Below are 17,967 nucleotides of genomic sequence, written 5' to 3' on the forward strand. Positions count from 1 at the left end.
TTTTTCTTTGGAGGAGGAGTTCTAGGATAAAGTTGAGAGATTTCAGCTGGACTACTTGTTCAGGGTGCTGGTCAAGAATTTCCTTTCTTACTCTGGTCAGTTTGGTTCTTTGTCCCTAGAACGCGAGAGAAAAGTTTTCCAATGTCTCTTAAAAGTTGGAAGAGGCTGAAAAAGGACTTGTGCACAGTGTTCCCTCTAAGGCATGCACGTGTGTGCGCTCGTTCACATTTTTTGATGTCCGCTCAGTTAATTTTAGATTCCGCTCGGGTGGAATCAGGAAGGCCTCACTCTGAATGCATGTGCTCATACACTTCTTTGATACTGCTGCCCAGAACAAAACTCATTCTGCAGACAGATGAAAAAAATTAGAGAGAACACTGCTTGTGCTGCTCCTTCTATTTCAGTGACAGAGAGCCTCACAGGTCCTTTTTTTCAGCATCTTTGAACCTTCAACAGTCAATGAAACAAGGCCTCTGGCAAAAGCCTAATCTAAATGCATCAGGATAGCAATAAAGTTAATTCAGAGGCATTTGGGGTTTCCCTTACTTTTTTTTAACCTGGTTTAGTGCCTCTCCCTTTTTCATTTTTTGAATGTTATGCATAAGGACCACTTTGCACATTACAGTTTGAATTGTAAGTGTTCTTGCAAGTAACACTAATGTTTAGTAAAGTTGTGTCTTGGGAATGGTTTGTTCATGTCTGTTGCTAAAGAAGAAAATGAAACAAATATGCAGTATTGTGGAGCAATGGAATACTCATATCAAACCATACCTACATAATTTTAGTGCTCCTGTACTCTAAAAAGCTGAAGGTGTAAAATTGGTCTGCAGTAGCTGTTCCTGAATGCTGATTAGATGAACAATTTCACCCAGATAGTTTGTTCAGTCAGTATATACTGTAAACCACTTACAGCTTGCCCTCTTGCACAGATATTTGACAATGGAGGTGTGCAGCTCTGTCCGAACCTCACACTAGCTGCACTTGTGGACAAGAAGGCTCAAAAATAGGACTGGTAGCACCTTTCTGTAGAAAATTTGCCACCCAACATCACTTGGAATAACATGCCAAACCCAGATCTTTAGAGTGTCAGGAAAAAGTGCATGGGAAAACTTTCCAATTCAAAATTTTCCAGAAACTCCACATCATTGGTTGTGGTCAAGAGGGATAGACCATGTCATGCTGTGTTGTGGCCTCCAGAAAACCAGCATGTCCGGAGACTGCAGTGTTCATTGGAGGCTGCCGTGCAGGATGGACTGTGTGCATGTAGGAGCAGACCAGGCGAGCCTACGTTTTGCCTTTGCTTTCCCCTTGGGTGATGGCCTAAAAACACAGTCTTCTGCTTGTCGTGGAGTGAGCAGTTCTTCATGGCAGGAGTGGGGGAGGATGAGCAGAAGATTTTGGGTTGCCATGTCAGTCCTTGGGCATCAGGCTGTACTTAGCACAGGCGTGACAAGGGAGAGGGACAGGGTTTTACATGTGTGGCTTCAGAAACCTACCCACCACAGGCCATTCACAGAGGCAGGATGTAACCTGCCTGACTAAATATAGGGTGTGATACTCAGCCAGAGTTATGCACTGTTAAGTGGAAGGGTTAAGCTTATACTTAAGACCCATTAATTTAAGTGAGAGACTCAATGGTAGTCTGCTTTGGCAGAGGTCTAGAGCGGCAGATAATCCTGATCAATCTTCTTTTTTGTAATTGTCTTGTTTATAAATGTATATTTAAAAAGTCTTGTTTGAAAACAATTTCTTCTTCATCTCTGCTTTGGAATTTTGCATTCGCCAACTACGGAAAATGCCTATTTGAAAAACATGTTTGTACCACTTAAAGTTATCCTAGGATCTGTGTGGTATGGAATTACCTTATTGAGGCTTGGGGTTTATCAACTTGAACCAAGTGTGCAAAAGTATATCTGTGTCTGGAATGTCATGCAAACTCTAGTGGTGGGAGTGCAACCTCAAACCACCTCTTTGTATTCAGCCAAGCTGTCTGCACTGGGTGCTTGTATGTTTAAAGGGGGGAAATGAAATATCTCAAATCTGAATGCCTTTATCCCATCTTATGTTCTGTGTTGGCTTCTGTGGATCACAGTCTTGATGTCTTGTTTTAGGTAACTGCATGTAGGTAATGTGAAGAAGTGTAGGAAAATCAAATTTTGAGGAAGCATTTGAGTTCAAAATTTCGTTCTGTAAAAGCATTTGACTGACAGATCAGTATGAGTGTGCTCTACACTTTTCTGGAGATCATTTGTGTAGCACTGTGAGTTTATCTGATTTTCCATTGTCATTTGAAAAATGGTACAAAGGAAAACATTTAGGCACTTGTAAGAAATTATGTTGTGGAACAGCTGACAAAGTCACAAGACTTCTAGATCTTGCAGAGAAAGTCTCATCTGCAGTCCTTTGTTTGAATCCTTATTGGAATCCTTAAAACTAATGCTTGATGGTTGCAGTAATGAAAAATACAAATGCAGAACCTCCTTAGAAATTAGGCAAAAACTTAAAATCTCTGCCTATATGGTATCTCACCATATTATATAATAATTGGGAAAACAGAACATTCTGAAAACTTTTAAAAGGGTTTATTTGCTAGACATTACAAGTTATTTATCAATTGTGCAAATAGTTGGCTAGCTCTTCCTTGTCAACACATTGTAGCTAGAAAACTTAGGGGGAACTGCATATACTACCAGTGTTCAGAATGTGTAAAGCATTATATGAGGTGAGTGAATCCCATGAGCCTTCTTAGGTTTGATACCCCTCACAGTCTGAAAGTGAGACTAAAATAATAATAACCAGGAATTTTCTTGCATAAGATCCACTGAAGTGTTCTAGTGCAAATCCTATTTTGTTTCATCACAGTTCTGCAAGTGTTTCTCATGGATTTTGCCCCAGGAAAATCCTTATGATTAAAATGCTTTTAAGTTCACCAGAGCTGTCATAGATTGCAGTTGTTGCTAATCTGAAGCTGCCTTTATCACCCCAGGGAAAGGAAAACCATTCCCTCGCAAATCTAAACCCCAGAAGAAGCGGGAAGAAAAGGAACGAAGAGGAAAGGGAAAGCAACAAGAAGATGAACTGAAAGATTCTTTAGCAGATGATGACAGTTCTTCAACTACCACAGAAGCTTCCAACCCAGACACAGAAGCACTTCTGAGAGAGGTAGAGAATGGTGAAAAGGGATGGATGATGTTGGTGCACTAGATGGAGTGAAAGGAGATGATAGAATTGTTGTCCAATGGCTCCAGTAGACTTTTAACAGTAACTGCTAGCATTTCTTCCTAATTATACCTTTTCGTGTGAAGCTTGCCAATAATATTGGCAATATTAATATTGGCAATAATATATGGATTGCCAATAATGGCCCGTCACGTTATACAAAGTGACAATACCCTTCAGTCAAAACTTAAAACAGTACTGACGAAAACAGCGTTACTGCATTCAGGAGGAAATCCTGCACTGAACCATATCCTGATTTTTTCCCCTGGTTATGGGTACTGCACCTTTCCCTGGTTCTATTAACTCAGTGTCTAAAATCTGCGACAAGTGGTTGCTTCATGAAAGTATAGGCCACCAATTTAACTTGATGTACAAGTTTTCCACTTCTGAGTCTGTTTTTTCTTTCTGTCACATTGATTCTAGGTCCTCAGTGACATAGTTAATTAGTGACACAAGAATGGAATTAGTGGCCTTGGCCAGGTTGCATTGACAAAGAACCCTCTGCTGGCACTTCTAAATATTCTAACCATCAGAAAAAAATCAAAACAGCCATAGACCTCGAGCCTTTACATCTGAGTGTGCTTTACAGCTGAAAAGCAACTACTTCTGGAAGCTGGTACTGTTTTGGCTCAGCTTACTAGAGAACCACAAATGGAAATGTAGGATTCACCCAGAATCTTTAGTTAACGAACTCATTTTTTAAAGATAATTGAAAGATGCCTTTCAGAACAGCAATAATATATAGATATAGTGGCTAGTAGTGTTGTCTTCCCTACAATTCTCCTTTTTGAAGTGTAACTATTTATTTAATGTACTTAGATTTTGGTTTTGCTGCTAATAGGAGCCAGAAAAGCAAAAGGGAAAACAGCCAATGCCAGAAAAGCGGGAAAGTGAAATCCAAGTAAAGCAGAAAAGCAAAAAACTCTCACTAAAGAAAGAAGTCCCAGCAGATGTGAAATCAAGGTAAGTATAGAACTTTAATAGTCCCGACCAAACCTCTTTGTTTTTCCAGGCAGATATGGGGGAAATAGTGTGTGTGAGAGACAGACAGGCAGGTAGGCAGACAGACAGCAGGAGCCTTGTCTTTAGAACTGAGGGAAAGATACCATGGACTATGGAGGTGATGAATTTCTTCTGATAGTGAAGATCAGAGGGTGCAGTAAGAAGTGATGGATGGTAATGAACTGTGGACAGATGGGAAAGTTTAACTGTGGAGTACTTTGCACACTTGTAAGCTCTGGATTTTGGGGGCAAGATATTAGATCAGTAGAGAAATCTAAAATGACAGATCCCCGTTTGCCTGTTCTGACACTTTGAATTAAGGCAAAGGGAGTCCAACTGGGGAAAGGTCAGGGGGGACTGTTATCTGCCATTCAGTTTATAAATGCAAGATCTTCTTTCAGTGTCAGCTGCTACAAAGAGTAACTCAGTCTTGTATGTTGATGCCTTTCCTTTAGTTCCTTTGAGATACAGTGTCCTCCATCACTGGAAAATAAACAGCACAAAAGCTTTTCCTCCAAGCTGTCTACTCAGCATACATTCAAACCAAGAAACCTTCAGAAAACAAAAGGTATGCTTTGGCAGTTCTGATATTGACAAAGGTGCGGCTCTGAAACTTTTTTTATCCGCTGTTTCCTCTGGCCTTGCTTGTGAGGTCAGAGAGCTATCAACTTACTAACTACAGGCTTAACTCCCCCCCCCTTTCCCCCTTTTCTTTTTGTGGTTGTGGTGGTGTTATGTGTAGGTTTAAACACAAAACTGATGGACAGTAAGCCACCATCACTAGCAAAGTTTTTCTCCAGTGGCTCTGGTCAGGAGCTAAGCAATACCAGCAGCTCTGAAGGGGAAAAGGATTCTCCACCTCCAGAGTGGGACTCGGTGCCAATTCACAGAGCAGGCAGTTGTAAGTACTCCTCATGCATCGGTTAACATTAGAGCAAGAAGCCTGTGGGCAACTTAATAAAAGGTTCAAGTTCAGTGACGAAAGGATTTACTCTCATTCTTAAGCCCAGTCTTTGCTGCTTAGCAGCAGAACTGCATTGGGTTGTCAGGGCTCCTGGCACAAAGCAGATAACAAAGGCTTTGTTCTGATCATTTTTCTCCTCTTCCCCTGGTGCAGTATTCTTCTAAAAACTCAAGAGCAGGCCTTGGATTCATAGGCTCCCTTTCCCACTTATTTTACTATGAGGGGAGGTAATTGCTTGAACTTGGAAGGTCTCTTGGTTCGGGCGTTCATGGGTATTCATGGGATCTTTTATTGACTTGGGAGAGAATGCTTGAACACTAGTATAAGCCTAAAACCCAATCCCATTCTTTCCCTGTGGGGTGGGAAGTAATGTTTGAACATGTCCTAAAGCCAGCTTGGAAGGGCGGTATAAAAATCGAATAAATAAATAAATAAAATAAAATAAAGCTCATCCGATACAGCAATAAGTCAGCTCAGTGTTGCTGTGCCAGAGCAAGAAAACACCTCTATGTAGAGAAGGAACACTGCTTCAGGGCCCTCTTCTGGGAGGAGAGCCCCCCCAGTACGATAACCTCAGGTACGTGGAAGCAGCCCCGCCCCTGAAACAGTGCTAATTCTCACCTGCTGAGACAAAAAAAAGTGGGCAGTGGGGTGTGTGTGTGTGTGTGTGTGTGTGTGTGTGTGTGTGTGTGTGTGTGTGAATTTGTTTGAAGGCAAGAGGTGCAAGGTGGAAAGCCTTGTTCAGCTTACTTTGTATAGGATGCCACCAAAGGTGCTGCAGAGCAAGTAAAAGGTGTAACTACTAGAGCTCTGGCCACAATTATTAGGGTCCCCCAAGAACTTTAAAATGGTGCCTCAAAAGTCCTGTTCTAATAGTTCTTCAATCTAAATGATAGTTACTTAGATTTTCGAGGAGGGAGGTTATTTCTGAACAATCTGTCTATACGGATTGAGCGTTTTACCACCACTCATTGGAATCAGTGGTACACCTAGGTAATTTTGGAGCCCAGACCTAAGGGCCTTTGGAGACACCACCCCTTGCTGGAGCGCCACCCCTCACAATTTAAGCATTATACCTCTACACACACGCACTGTGACACACACAGTATTTTTAACACATGGGTTCTTGAGGGCACAAAAGCAACTGCACTCACAAGAATGTAATCATATTAAAAAGTATATTTATGCAAATGTTCATTAGCAGAAACATTAGAATACTATAGAGGGGCTTTCTCTATAAAGTTATGTTAATTGTCTTGCCCAATTGCACATTGCATGAGGTCCCAGTCAGGAACATAGGAAGCTGCCTGAGTCATACCATGGTTCCATTTAGCTCGTTATTGTCTGCACTGACTGGCAGCAGCTCTCCAGGGGCCCTGTCCCAACCCTATCTGGCGATGGGATGGATTGAACCTGGGACCCCACCCTTCTACATGCAAAACGTGCTCTTTTACAGAACTAGAGCCCCTTGAACCCTAACAGACAAATGTCTAGCTCAGTTAACACAGATTAGGGATTCTAACATAAAACACAGGACGCTGGAAAGCAGAAATGCACAAACACCTGGTCAAAGGGAACCATGCTGGTAATGAACACCAAGGCTGAAAGCTAAGCAATTAGCACCAGGCCAGCCATGGTAGAGATGTTTTTTTTACTTGCTCTTGTTAAATTCATGGAAACCATCAACTTCCTGTTGCCATCCTACCCAATGCCTGCTTCTGCTTTAACATGCCACGGGGCTCTTTTTTCTTGTTTCTTCTGGTAATACGGCAGCCCCTCTGCTCTGATTTTCACCCTCTCACCATGTGCTGCTGCTCTTCTGCTTTAGATGTCAGCCAGCCCTCAGCACCAGTGTTCCATCTAATGTCTTTCATCCATGGGCAGAATGAGTTTTGTTCTGGGCAGCAGTATCAAGGCAATATGTGCAAATGTTGTGTGCCATTATAGATACACGTGTACACACACACCCACCCCACAAATATTAAAGAAAAAATGGATTTCACTGCTTTTTCCTGTCTCTTAACATTTGCACATATATCTCACCAACTGATAGGGAACAGATTCAGTCCAGATACAAAAATATAGCTTGAGTTCATCCCAGTGAACATAGGTTTACTATGGAGTGAGTATGTGTAAGATTCCATAAGTGCCCCATGAAGAAACACTATTGTATGGTGGGTATGTGTGTGTTAGTTTATGCCAGCCAACCTTAATAATGTTTAGCCACTCCAGTACTTGTTTCATAGCTAAAATAAGGAGTTCAGTCTCCTTTGTCTCCTGCACTCAGTACCCCACATAGTTAAAAGCCAGTGTGGTGTACTGGTTAGAGTGTTGGATGAGACTTGGGTTCAAATCCTTCCATACTCAGCCAGGAAGATCAGGGGATAACTTTAAACTAGATACTCTCTCTCATCCTAACCCACCTCACAGGATTGCTGTAAGAGAAGTAGGAAGAAAGAATCATTCAAACACTACCCTGAACTATTTAAAGGAAGGATAGGATATAAGTGTAATAACAAAATACATGTAAAAGAAGAAGAGCCAGCGTGATGTAGTGGTTAGAGTACTGGACTAGGACCGGGGAGACCCAAGTTCAAATCCCCATTCAGCCATAAAACTAGCTGGGTGACTCTGGGCCAGTCACTTCTCCCTCAGCCTAACCTACTTCACAGGGTTGTTGTGAAAGAGAAACTCAAGTATGTAGTACACCGCTCTGGGCTCCTTGGAGGAAGAGCGGGATATAAATGTAGTAGTAGTAGTAGTAGTAGTAGTAATGTATTTTGTTATGACACTTACATCCTGTGTCACAACATATGCATATTTATGTTGGTTTTTAGCCACATGATTCCAATAAAGTCATCCCATTCATTGTCATTTTTGCCAAAAAGAAAGAGAAGTCACCCACTAGCAATCAGTTTAGACAATATCTCTCCACTGATTTGATTTCAAACCAGGCAACAGATTGGAATACATGGAGTCATCCCAGTTTCTTGGAATTTAAGAAGTAAGCATTTCAGGGGCAGGAGAGAAAGACAGTTTTAAAAAAATCCCCATTAACTGATTTGCAAAGTCTTATTTTGATGCAAGTCTTTTTTAAAAAATCATTTATTCAGCAGCTTTAGCCCCTTATCAAATGGATGACTCAGCCTGCAAGTTCCCAGCGTTGAACACCAACTGTTCTCTCTACCTCCATCACGCTTACTTTAAAAAATACAGGTCTCTTTTAACTTCCATTCCTCCCGGGCTTGTGAGTCAGCAGTACCAGGGTAGCCCCCCATCCTGTTCTGATCTCATCCTCTTTTTCCAGTTTTCTCCATTCACATTCCAGTTGTTCTCTCTCTACCTCCATCATGCTTACTTTTGAAAATACTAGTTTCTTTCACCTTCCATTCCTCCCCCTTCTTGTGAGTCAGCCGTACCAAGGCAGCCCCCACCCCTTTCTCGTCATCTCTCCTTCTTTTTTCATCCCCCCCCCCTTCACATTCTGCTTGTTCTCTCCACCGGATGGTTACTTTTAAAAATCCAAGTTTCTTTTCCTTTACCTTCCTCCCCCTGCCTTCTTGAGGGTCATTCAGCACCGCAGTACAATGTGATCCTGCAGCCCTCAGGCAGTTTCTTTTACTTTACATTCTCCCCCTCCCCTTGCCAAATCCAACTTTCATTTCCTTGACCTTCTTCCCCCTGCCACCTTGAGAGTCAGTCTGCAAATACAAACAATGCTTTTATGCAGCCCTCAGGCAGCCTTCAGCCAGCAGCTCCGCTTCAGACCTCCAGCACTCCCTCTCACTGCATCAGTCCACATGCTCCAGGCTCAGTGAGTGAGTCTGCACACAGCATGGCCAGGAGGCAGCTGCTTGTTGCTGCCTCATGGCCGACCCCCACCCCACCCCCTCATGGAACAAATTGGGGGCCGATGCCTGGCAGCAGGGGGACATTTGGAGGCTGGGAGCTGCCGCCACCACCACCCCCAGCAGGTCTTGCCTTGCTGGGGGCGAGCACGTGGCTAACTGTCCTGCCCAACACATGGCACCCACTGGTTGTGGTGGTGCAGCATGGGTGTGCGCTGCCAAAGAGGAACTTCTAGGCTCCCAAGGGGATGTTTTGGAGGGTGGCCTTACTCGACCGGACTTTGGACTGAAGTCTAGTCCAAAGAGCACCACTGATTGGGATTTCCTCATTCGGCAGGCACAGTATTGAAACTTGTTCTTGTCTAAAGCAGCGCCAGTTTTGAAATACTAGGCTACGAAATGCTGTGCTCCCCATGACACACAAGATCTTTTTCAGAAAAGATAATGTGACTGCTTAAGATTGACCTTATGTAGTGAAGTAATGAAAATTAGATCCACCCTTTTCTGATTTCACCAGCTACTGACAACCTTTATAAGCTGTCGCTGCAGACCCTCAGTGCAGACGCATTCTTGAAACAACGACAGACCTCACCAACTCCTGCCTCTCCGTCTCCACCCCCTGCATCATTGGCCTTCATGCCACGGAGCACTTACAGCAGCATTGTGAACAACTGCAAGTAAGTTCAGATGGTTTCTGCATAACAAAGAACAAAATCTGAAGACAAGAACCTTCTGTCCTCATAGCATACCTTCTAAAGGGTGGGGTAGGATGAGGACACACACTTTTAAATTTGGGTTCTAGTTTTGTTTTGTTTTTAAATTCCAAGTATATACAGCAATCTTTTGGGATGGACTTGTGGGGATTTCTAAAGCTGGAGTTTTGTCTTTTAAAGTTGCTCAGTTCCAGTGCAAAAACAGTACTTCTGTTAATCTCAAGACAGAGGGTTTTCTGTAGAATTTGGAGTTCCTTCATAGTTGATAGAGTTGATATCTGAACCGGGGTCCAATTCGAGTGAGATGCTTTGAAACGCCAACAAAGAAATCTAAAGCAGTTAATGAAAGGCAGTGCTAGAGGTGCAATAAAGAGAGTGATAGGTACCAATTCTTAATATGCTGGTAGGTGGAAAACTGAGGAGAGATAACTTTATTCTTGGGCAGTAGACCAGAATGGGTGCTGACCCTTTTGGGACAAGAGAAGGCAAACTTCTCCTCAGGCAAGCAGAATTCTGTTCTCTTTAGAAGGACTAACCCAAGGGGAAACGAGCAAATACCTCTCCCAGCCCTTGGGACAGATAGTGTCTGAACCAGTCTTGTGACCACATTAGAAGCATTAGCCTATATTACAAGAGCTTGGGAGGCACAGGGAAAATAAGAAGAGGGACAGTGCTTATGGCCATCACTGGTGACTGAGCAACCTCCAACTAGGCACCAGATGGTGGTGGATCCCTGACTTAAAATGGCCACATCCCAAATATATATTATTATCATTATGACAGAATCCACACAGGTACGCTCTAAAGAACACCTCTTTCTATTTTTATTTTTAAGCGAATCGAAAAGCAAGGTGCTCAGTGGTGCCAAACATAAGGTAGCAAAGTCGGCCTCACTGCCTGGCAGGAATGGAAATCCAACATTTGCTGCTGTAGCTGCTGGTTATGACAAGAGCCCAGGTAATATACATGCCTGGAAAAGCAATTGTTGTCCTAATGTGTGTTTCTAGTGCTGATTCTTGATTTGCTCAGTTGAAACTCATTGTTGCAGGTGGTAGCGGCCTCACAAAGCCTTCGCCAATTAAAACTGATGCATCTGCCTGTATGAATGTTTCACATGCAGCAGTTGACAGTGATGGCTCTGACAGGTAACTTAAACTAATCTTGTTCTTTAAATGACCGTAAACAATTGAGGAGCTGCACACGGGGAACAGATTTCCTTCCAGCATCCTAGCTGGGAATGCTTGCAACTTTATTCGTGCTTCTAAAAATCCTCTTGTTACATGTTGCATTATCAAAAACCTTATTTTTAAGCTTCTGACCTTTTTGGAGGCAAACTCTTCAGCACAGGACTGAGTGTTTGTAGTTTTGACACTAGAACAATATAATTGGGGTGCGAGGGGAATTTGCAGTACCAAACAGTTGTTTGTGGTCCAAATAATACTGCCTGTATTTCAGTGCTCTTTACACTGAAGTGTACTAATGAAACTGCTTCTTTCTCTTGCTGTGCTTAGTTCTGGTTTGTGGAGTCCTATAAGCAATCCTGGCAGCCCAGATTTCGGACCCCTCAGGTCCTTCTCAACATTTGGAAATTCTTTTAATTTAACTGGCGGTGAGTAATATGCTGTAGATTTTTGTAAAAGTAATAGAACATGCCATATTTCATAACTGACTGCAATGGTATATAGTAGTTAAATGTTTTCCATGGGAACATTTATGATAAATCTGTCTTCAGTTTCTCAAACTTTGTGTTTATATGTTTCCATCGTATCCATACAGTTTGGGTACGTTACAATATAGTTTCATTAGAAATTCAAGCTGGAATCATCTAAAGCTTTAGTTAGTGGAACCAATTTTAATCAGTGAGGCTGAGAGTCTAGGACACACATTTAGGCCAGCATGGGCCACTCTGCTGCCTTCTTTCCTTCCTTCCTTCCCTGCTGCCTGCAGCAAGCAGCCTGCCTGCTAGCTGGCACTGGAAAGCTTCAGACTTCAGGGAGGCTGGCAGTAAGTGGTCTCTCTGGGAGCCCCACCTGCCTGCCAAACAGCTGAGAGGCGGCAGTGGAGAGCGAGTGAGCTGTAGCAGCTTGCATGCATGGAGCCTTTCAATAGCAGGCAAGCCTATGCCTTGTTTAAAAAAAAAAAAAAAGGATGGCTCTTGGCTGGCTGCAGAGGGAAAAGATAAATTGCTGGGACTGGGAGAGAGTGCCCAGAGCAAGGCTTGTGCCAGCTCGGGGCGATCGCCCTAGTTGCCCTGCCCTAAGGACAGCCTTGTTTAGGGTTCATTTTTGGTTCTGATGTTCGCTGGAGTAGGAAATGAAAGGATATTAAAGATGGCCTTTCTAACAATGAGTGTGGCTCTTGTTAAATATTTTCTCTCAACCTCTCACACAGAGGTTCTGGTGACATGCAGAATTCATGTAAAAGATTACTCAAAAGGCAGATTATGGATGAATTTAATCAGGTCTTGTCACATAGGTTAGGCTAAGAGAGAGTGTTTGGCATGTTGCATGCTGCGGTGCAATGGCTAGAGTGTCAGTTGTGGGGGTCCTGCTTCAAGCCCCCACTCAGCTAGGTGACCCTGAGGAAGTAACTGGCTGGCAGGTTGCACAAGCCACCAACTCACCAGGGTTGCTGGCCAGCCCTATCGATGCTGTGCTGGGCACAACCGCTTTAAAAAGCATGCGGGCACTTGTGTGGTGCTGTGAAGTGCATGAGGCTTGTTTTCACATTCATAGCAAGTCAGAAATGCCGGCATTACCTTGCACAACATGTTGGCCAGTGACTCACCCAGGGGCACCCTGCTGAGTGGGGACTTGGAACAAGGCAGTAGTTCCCGATGTTGCCGAACTACAATTCCTATCATCCCCAGCCACAATAAATTGTAGCTGGGGCTGATGGGAGAGGTAGTTCAGCAACATCTGTAGGCTCCGAGGTTGGGAACCACTGAACTGGGGTTCTCATAACCTACAGTCTAGCCACTGTGTCTTCTGAGAAATTATTGATTGCTCTCTCATTTTGGTGAGGATAAACCCCCTTCGAGGTTGCCAGTCTCTCCTTTCCGGCTTTTCTGTTTTGTTCTCAAGGCTGTTGCTTTTGGTGTTTGTTTTTTAAATGGTTTTAATATTTTAATATGATTTTATGGAATTTTATTGTATTAACGTTTGTAAACCTTGGGATAATTTCATGAAAGGTGAGATATAAACCAAACAAACAAAATAATATGGGGAACTTGACTAGTGGCAGTCTTTCACAGACTTTGGTAAAAACAGGGAATAGAATTGCATGGAGCGTTTTGTCTGATCCACAAGGGACAAGCTTGGAAGCAAAGGTCTCTGATGCGGGGAAGCGTTTGCCCTAGTGACCTTGAAGAAGTAGGAGAGTACACCGCTTGGTCTCTTCTTGCCCAGTGGGGGCAGAGGGATCAAAGAATGCATGTTCTCTTAGTAACAGCCTGCTATTCTATTTTCCTTTGGTTGGGGGAAGCCTTTTACTTTGAGAGCAGTGAACTTCGTTACCAGAGAGATTTGGCAATGATGTCTGTGCTGAATATGTGCCTCTTGAAGCGCTAGCTTTGATTATATTATGGAACAGACAAGAGTCTTTTTCTCCATGGATGTATAGACCTTTCCCTCTTGGTTTAGGAACTGAAAGCATGACTTGGATGACCAGGGTGAACGCTGCCAAAGCTGTCAGGCTTTCTGCCCTGAAGCAATGTGACATATGTTACTGCCGTGTTGTGCTTGTGTTAATTTAGAGCTGGCTACAACTTTCTGCCAGCGGTTGTAGTAATGTCCATTTTAGTAACAAAGAGCTTGCTTTCAAAAACATCCTTACAATCTTATGCAAGTTTGCAGCAGATAGAGTTGGAAGAGTGGATAGAAGAATTGACAGTTTTCATACTGGCAGTTGCCAGTTATCAAACTTCAATGGGGGGATGGGGCAGATTAAAAGCTTTCTAACTTCCCAATAAAACAGCAGGAACATAATGGAGAACAGTTGGCTTTCAGAAACATAAACCTCTGTCACAGCCATAAGACACCACTGTGATATGTTTCTGCTGCGACCAAGGGCTCGGCTTTAGGAGTGCAGAAGAGTGCTCTGGAAGAAGTGCCCAATGGCTCTGATGCAGAACAACAAGTACAGAAGGGAGCTTGAGGAGAGGAGAGCTGGTCTTGTGGCAGCAAGCAGGACATGTCCCCTTAGCTAAGCAGGGTCCACCCTGGTTGCATATGAATGGGAGACTTGATGTTTGAGCACTAAAATATTCCCCTTAGGGGATGGAGCTGATCTAAGAATAGCAGAAGGTTCCAAATTCCCTCCCTGGCTTCTCCAAGATAGGGCTGAGAGAGATTCCTGCCTGCAACCTTTGAGAAGCTGCTGTCAGTCTAGTGAAGACAATACTGAGCTAGATAAACCAATGGTCTGAATCAGTATATGGCAGCTTCCTATGTTCCTAACTCACACAGCTGTGGGAGTGGTCTCCTTGGACATGCTATGTAGGCACATGCTTTGATTGTTGGGGTGTCAGCCAATGGTCTGAAGAACTGGAAAATACTCTTTTCTGATCAATACCTGATACAATCTTCTATGTATATATCAGTGTCATGCTATATTCAGTTAATCTATAGAGAACCTTACTACATGATATGTATAAACCTATCGCGCCTGAATAATATGTCTGTATCTTAGAAGTTTTCTGCAAACTTGGACAGCCACAGTCTGTTTATGGTCAAGATGTTCAGCGAAACTGGAATGAGTTCAGTAATGTTCCTTCATCCATCTGGGATTCTTCAGCTACAGACTTGATGCCCTCCTGGCCCACAAGTTCAGGTTCCCCAACACACACAACTTCAGTAAGTATATTTTCTCCTATATTTCACGTTCATTCTGTTCCAGACTTTTCTAGTATGGCTGAAGAAAGCCAGATACGCTTAGTTGCTGACTGCTTCCCCCTGTTCCTTCAGGTGAAAGGTAGGAGGAAAAATACATATTTCTCTGGCAGTTAGATAAGTTGAGGGTCTAAATAATTAAGATCCAGCTGTATTAAAACCTATCTCTGAATAATGATTCTAGCACCAATGTGTTTAAGCAACTACAATTATATTAAACATTCTAAACATAAGTCATTGTCTTGTTTACTGTAATGAATATGGGAGGTGAAGGTGACTGCTCCATTTAGATTACTTATTTATTGTGACTTGCTCAAGCCAGTGAGTTCATCCTTGTTTCAGGTCTCATTTAATTCTGTTTCCCTCTGGGTTACATTGGCTCTGCATGCTGTACCCATGCTCACCTGTTAATCCACAATTCTGGCTTTTATTGGCAGAAACCGGAAAAGGTTGAATTAGTGATAAAGTGCTAGTAGGTCAACTGAAGCTTATCTGCAGTTTGTTTGTTTGTTTGTTTATTTATTGTTAAATGTATATGCCGCCTTTCATTAAAGCAATCCCAAGGCAGTTTACAGCAAAAATTTAAACACAAAATGGTAAAGGGGGGGGGGGGAATTAAACAAATCTGATTTAAAATTTAAAACAAAAGCATAAAGGCATAAAGTTCATGACTCACAAAAGCTTTGCTATCTGATCTTAAGTAATTCTCAGTCTGGTTTGAAATTTTCAAGAAGTCTTCTCATTGTCCCAAAATCTATCTTGAAAATGTGTCTGCTATGCATTGTCTTGTAACAAATCATTAGTGCTCAGTTGCTCTCTTCTAGTGCTCTGGTCTGTATATTTTATTTTTTAAATGTGTGAGCTATCTTTCTTCCATAATTATATTCAAGATGGTTGGCAAAATCAGCAAAATAAAACAGCAGGTAAAATCCAAAGAGCACACAATTGTACGTTAAAAAAGGAGCAGAAAATAAGTAATCCCTGTAGCTAACATAGCAACAGGCCCAAACTCAAAGCCAAATGTGAAAAACAAAGCTTACAGCAAATACGACATATCAGTTCACTCAAACCAAGCCCAAATAAATGGGAGATTTCTTGTGGCTTGTAACTCCACGGTTCTTGCCTAACCTCCGCAGCTGAAGGTACCCAGAGAAGGGCCTCCAGTTACTATCTTGGCTGGTTCATTTGACTGGTTCGAATGAGAGCAGATGGTTCTTCAGCTACTATGGTGCCATTAAGACCATTGTGGTCTTTAAAGTCCTGGTTTTGATCTTCTTAAATTGTGCCCAGAAACAAAATTGGAAGCCAGGAAAGTTCCTAGTGTAATTTGCTCATAATGGCCAATCCCCATTAATATTCAGTCAGTCATTTCTAAACTGCTTGAAGGATTCAAACACAGCCTCACATGTAGTGCAGTGCAGCATTTCAAGCCTGGATGATAACTAACACATGGGAAAACACAGCCAGGTCATTTTCTTTCCAGGAGGGCATGTGGCTGGCATTCCACGCACAACTGGGGAAAAGAGCTCCAAGTTAGAGATGCCACGTGGGCATCCAGGAAATAATGCTGGATTGAATAGCCAGCCTCAAGGAGGAGTGCAACTCCATCCAGTGCAGGTTGAATACTACCTCTGTGGTCAGTTCCACCCACCAACAGTATTGCTGGTACTGTTGTATACCTCCTATGGCAGCTTTTTAGACAGAACTTTTCTAACCTTCAGAAAGGCATTTGAGGAACTACAGGCCAAAGCTCAGTAAGCCTGAGAAGAATTTTGACACAGTCTGAGGACTCTACCCAACCAATCACCCATATTATCTTTTTCTTCTTTTTTGTAAGAAGCAGCAACTAAATGTCCAACTCTCAGAAGGTTCTCCAAATGTTCTAGCAGTACTGAGGTAGCTTACAACTGTAAATAACATGTTCGAAGTGAAAGCAAGGCCCAGGATTATTCTGTTATGCTTACTAACCAGTCTGAGCCAGAGTACAAACTTAGGATGTAAATCTTCAGTTATATTAAAAGGTGACCATATTAAGCCTCAATACATATTTACAATTTCAGCTAAAAAGGTGGTGATGGGTTCATTCTGGTAATTACGGCTACTTGTTTCTTACAACTTTTTCTTTTCTTTCCCCTTTTTCTTTACAATAATGCAGTCTATCCTAGGCAACCCAAGCTGCCTGTGGTCTACCACCACCACTACTCCATTTAGCAGTTCCATTTGGTCAAGTAACTTGAACAGCACCCTTCCTTTCAACACTCCAGCTAACACATTGCCAGTTATTGATCTTGGGACTGAAAATCCACCACCACCACCACCACCACTTGCTGCTGCCCCAACAGTTGGCAATCCTGAAGACTTGGGACAGGCATATAACCCTTGGAGAATTTGGAGTCCTGCTATTGGAAGAAAAAGCTCTGATCCCTGGTCCAATGCTCATTACCCACCTGAAAATTGAAATTAAGCAACAAAAGGGGACTTCTGTCCAGATCTGATCATGGTGAATTCTGTTAACCTGCCTGGAATATAATTTGCAATCAGTTTGCCATTCCTCCCCAACAGCATTACAAGTTAGTCCTACATTCATCACTTGCTCCTTTTAAAGTCTCTCTTGCAATTATAGTAGTGTGAAACTGCAGAATTGGAAAAGTTTGGATTTGGTCAAAAATCCATCAAAGACTCTCATGTTAGGGTTATTTACTACCTGCCCTGTTTTTTAAACCTGGTCAGTTCCAAAACGCAGCAATTTTGACTACCATGCTTGGTTTTTAATTTTTTTCCAGTATTATGATCCCAAAAATAATTTTAAAGAGCACATTGTGCTAAAATGCAAAGTATTTTTTTAAAAAAATAAGGCTGTATTTGTTAAGGCTCTATGAATGTAAAAACCTTAAGAGCAAAAAATGGCTGAATGTAAGAGCATTCTGTTCAAATTATACATTTTATGTGCAGTTTGTACATTTGTAAACCTGAATGCATTTTTAAGTTGAACTGAAATGTCCATAGCCAAGACTTGTGGATGAAACAAGATTCCTTGTGCTTTTCTTATGGATACAACTTTGAGTTGTACTTGAAAAATAAATGATTTTTTTTTTTCATTCCTGTTGTACTTCTTTCGTGCTGTCTCTCCACTGCAAATATCTGACAACCTTCTTGGACAGAGTTTGCTAATGGACAGAGTGTGCTAATTAACTTAGCAGCACAATCACAGAGCAGGCTTTCTTCCCACCTACAAAGACATTTATTCATGAATGCTGTCCATCCTAGGTCCTCTTGCCACAAAAACAGTTGGACTATAGTGAACTTCAGTTTCTATGAAAGTCAGCTGCACA

The 17,967-nt window shown here is 42.4% G+C and overlaps 1 protein-coding gene across 2 annotated transcripts in view; it reads left to right on the top strand.

Annotated features, from left to right (window-relative positions):
* Positions 1-17,733, top strand: part of TMEM131 (transmembrane protein 131) — a 125,484-nt gene extending 107,751 nt beyond the window's left edge. For both annotated transcript variants that reach the window (XM_053307841.1, XM_053307842.1), the window contains exons 32-41: positions 2,987-3,162; positions 4,061-4,182; positions 4,677-4,789; positions 4,964-5,122; positions 9,551-9,710; positions 10,582-10,703; positions 10,795-10,891; positions 11,258-11,355; positions 14,436-14,599; positions 16,791-17,733. In XM_053307841.1, coding sequence (XP_053163816.1) covers positions 2,987-3,162; positions 4,061-4,182; positions 4,677-4,789; positions 4,964-5,122; positions 9,551-9,710; positions 10,582-10,703; positions 10,795-10,891; positions 11,258-11,355; positions 14,436-14,599; positions 16,791-17,093 — 1,514 coding nt within the window. In that variant the 3' untranslated portion in view covers positions 17,094-17,733. The remainder of the gene's footprint in view (positions 1-2,986; positions 3,163-4,060; positions 4,183-4,676; positions 4,790-4,963; positions 5,123-9,550; positions 9,711-10,581; positions 10,704-10,794; positions 10,892-11,257; positions 11,356-14,435; positions 14,600-16,790) is intronic.
* The last annotated feature ends 234 nt before the right edge of the window (positions 17,734-17,967 follow it).

This window comes from Hemicordylus capensis, chromosome 3, assembly GCF_027244095.1.
Source record: "Hemicordylus capensis ecotype Gifberg chromosome 3, rHemCap1.1.pri, whole genome shotgun sequence".
NCBI classification, from domain to species: Eukaryota; Metazoa; Chordata; class Lepidosauria; order Squamata; family Cordylidae; genus Hemicordylus; species Hemicordylus capensis.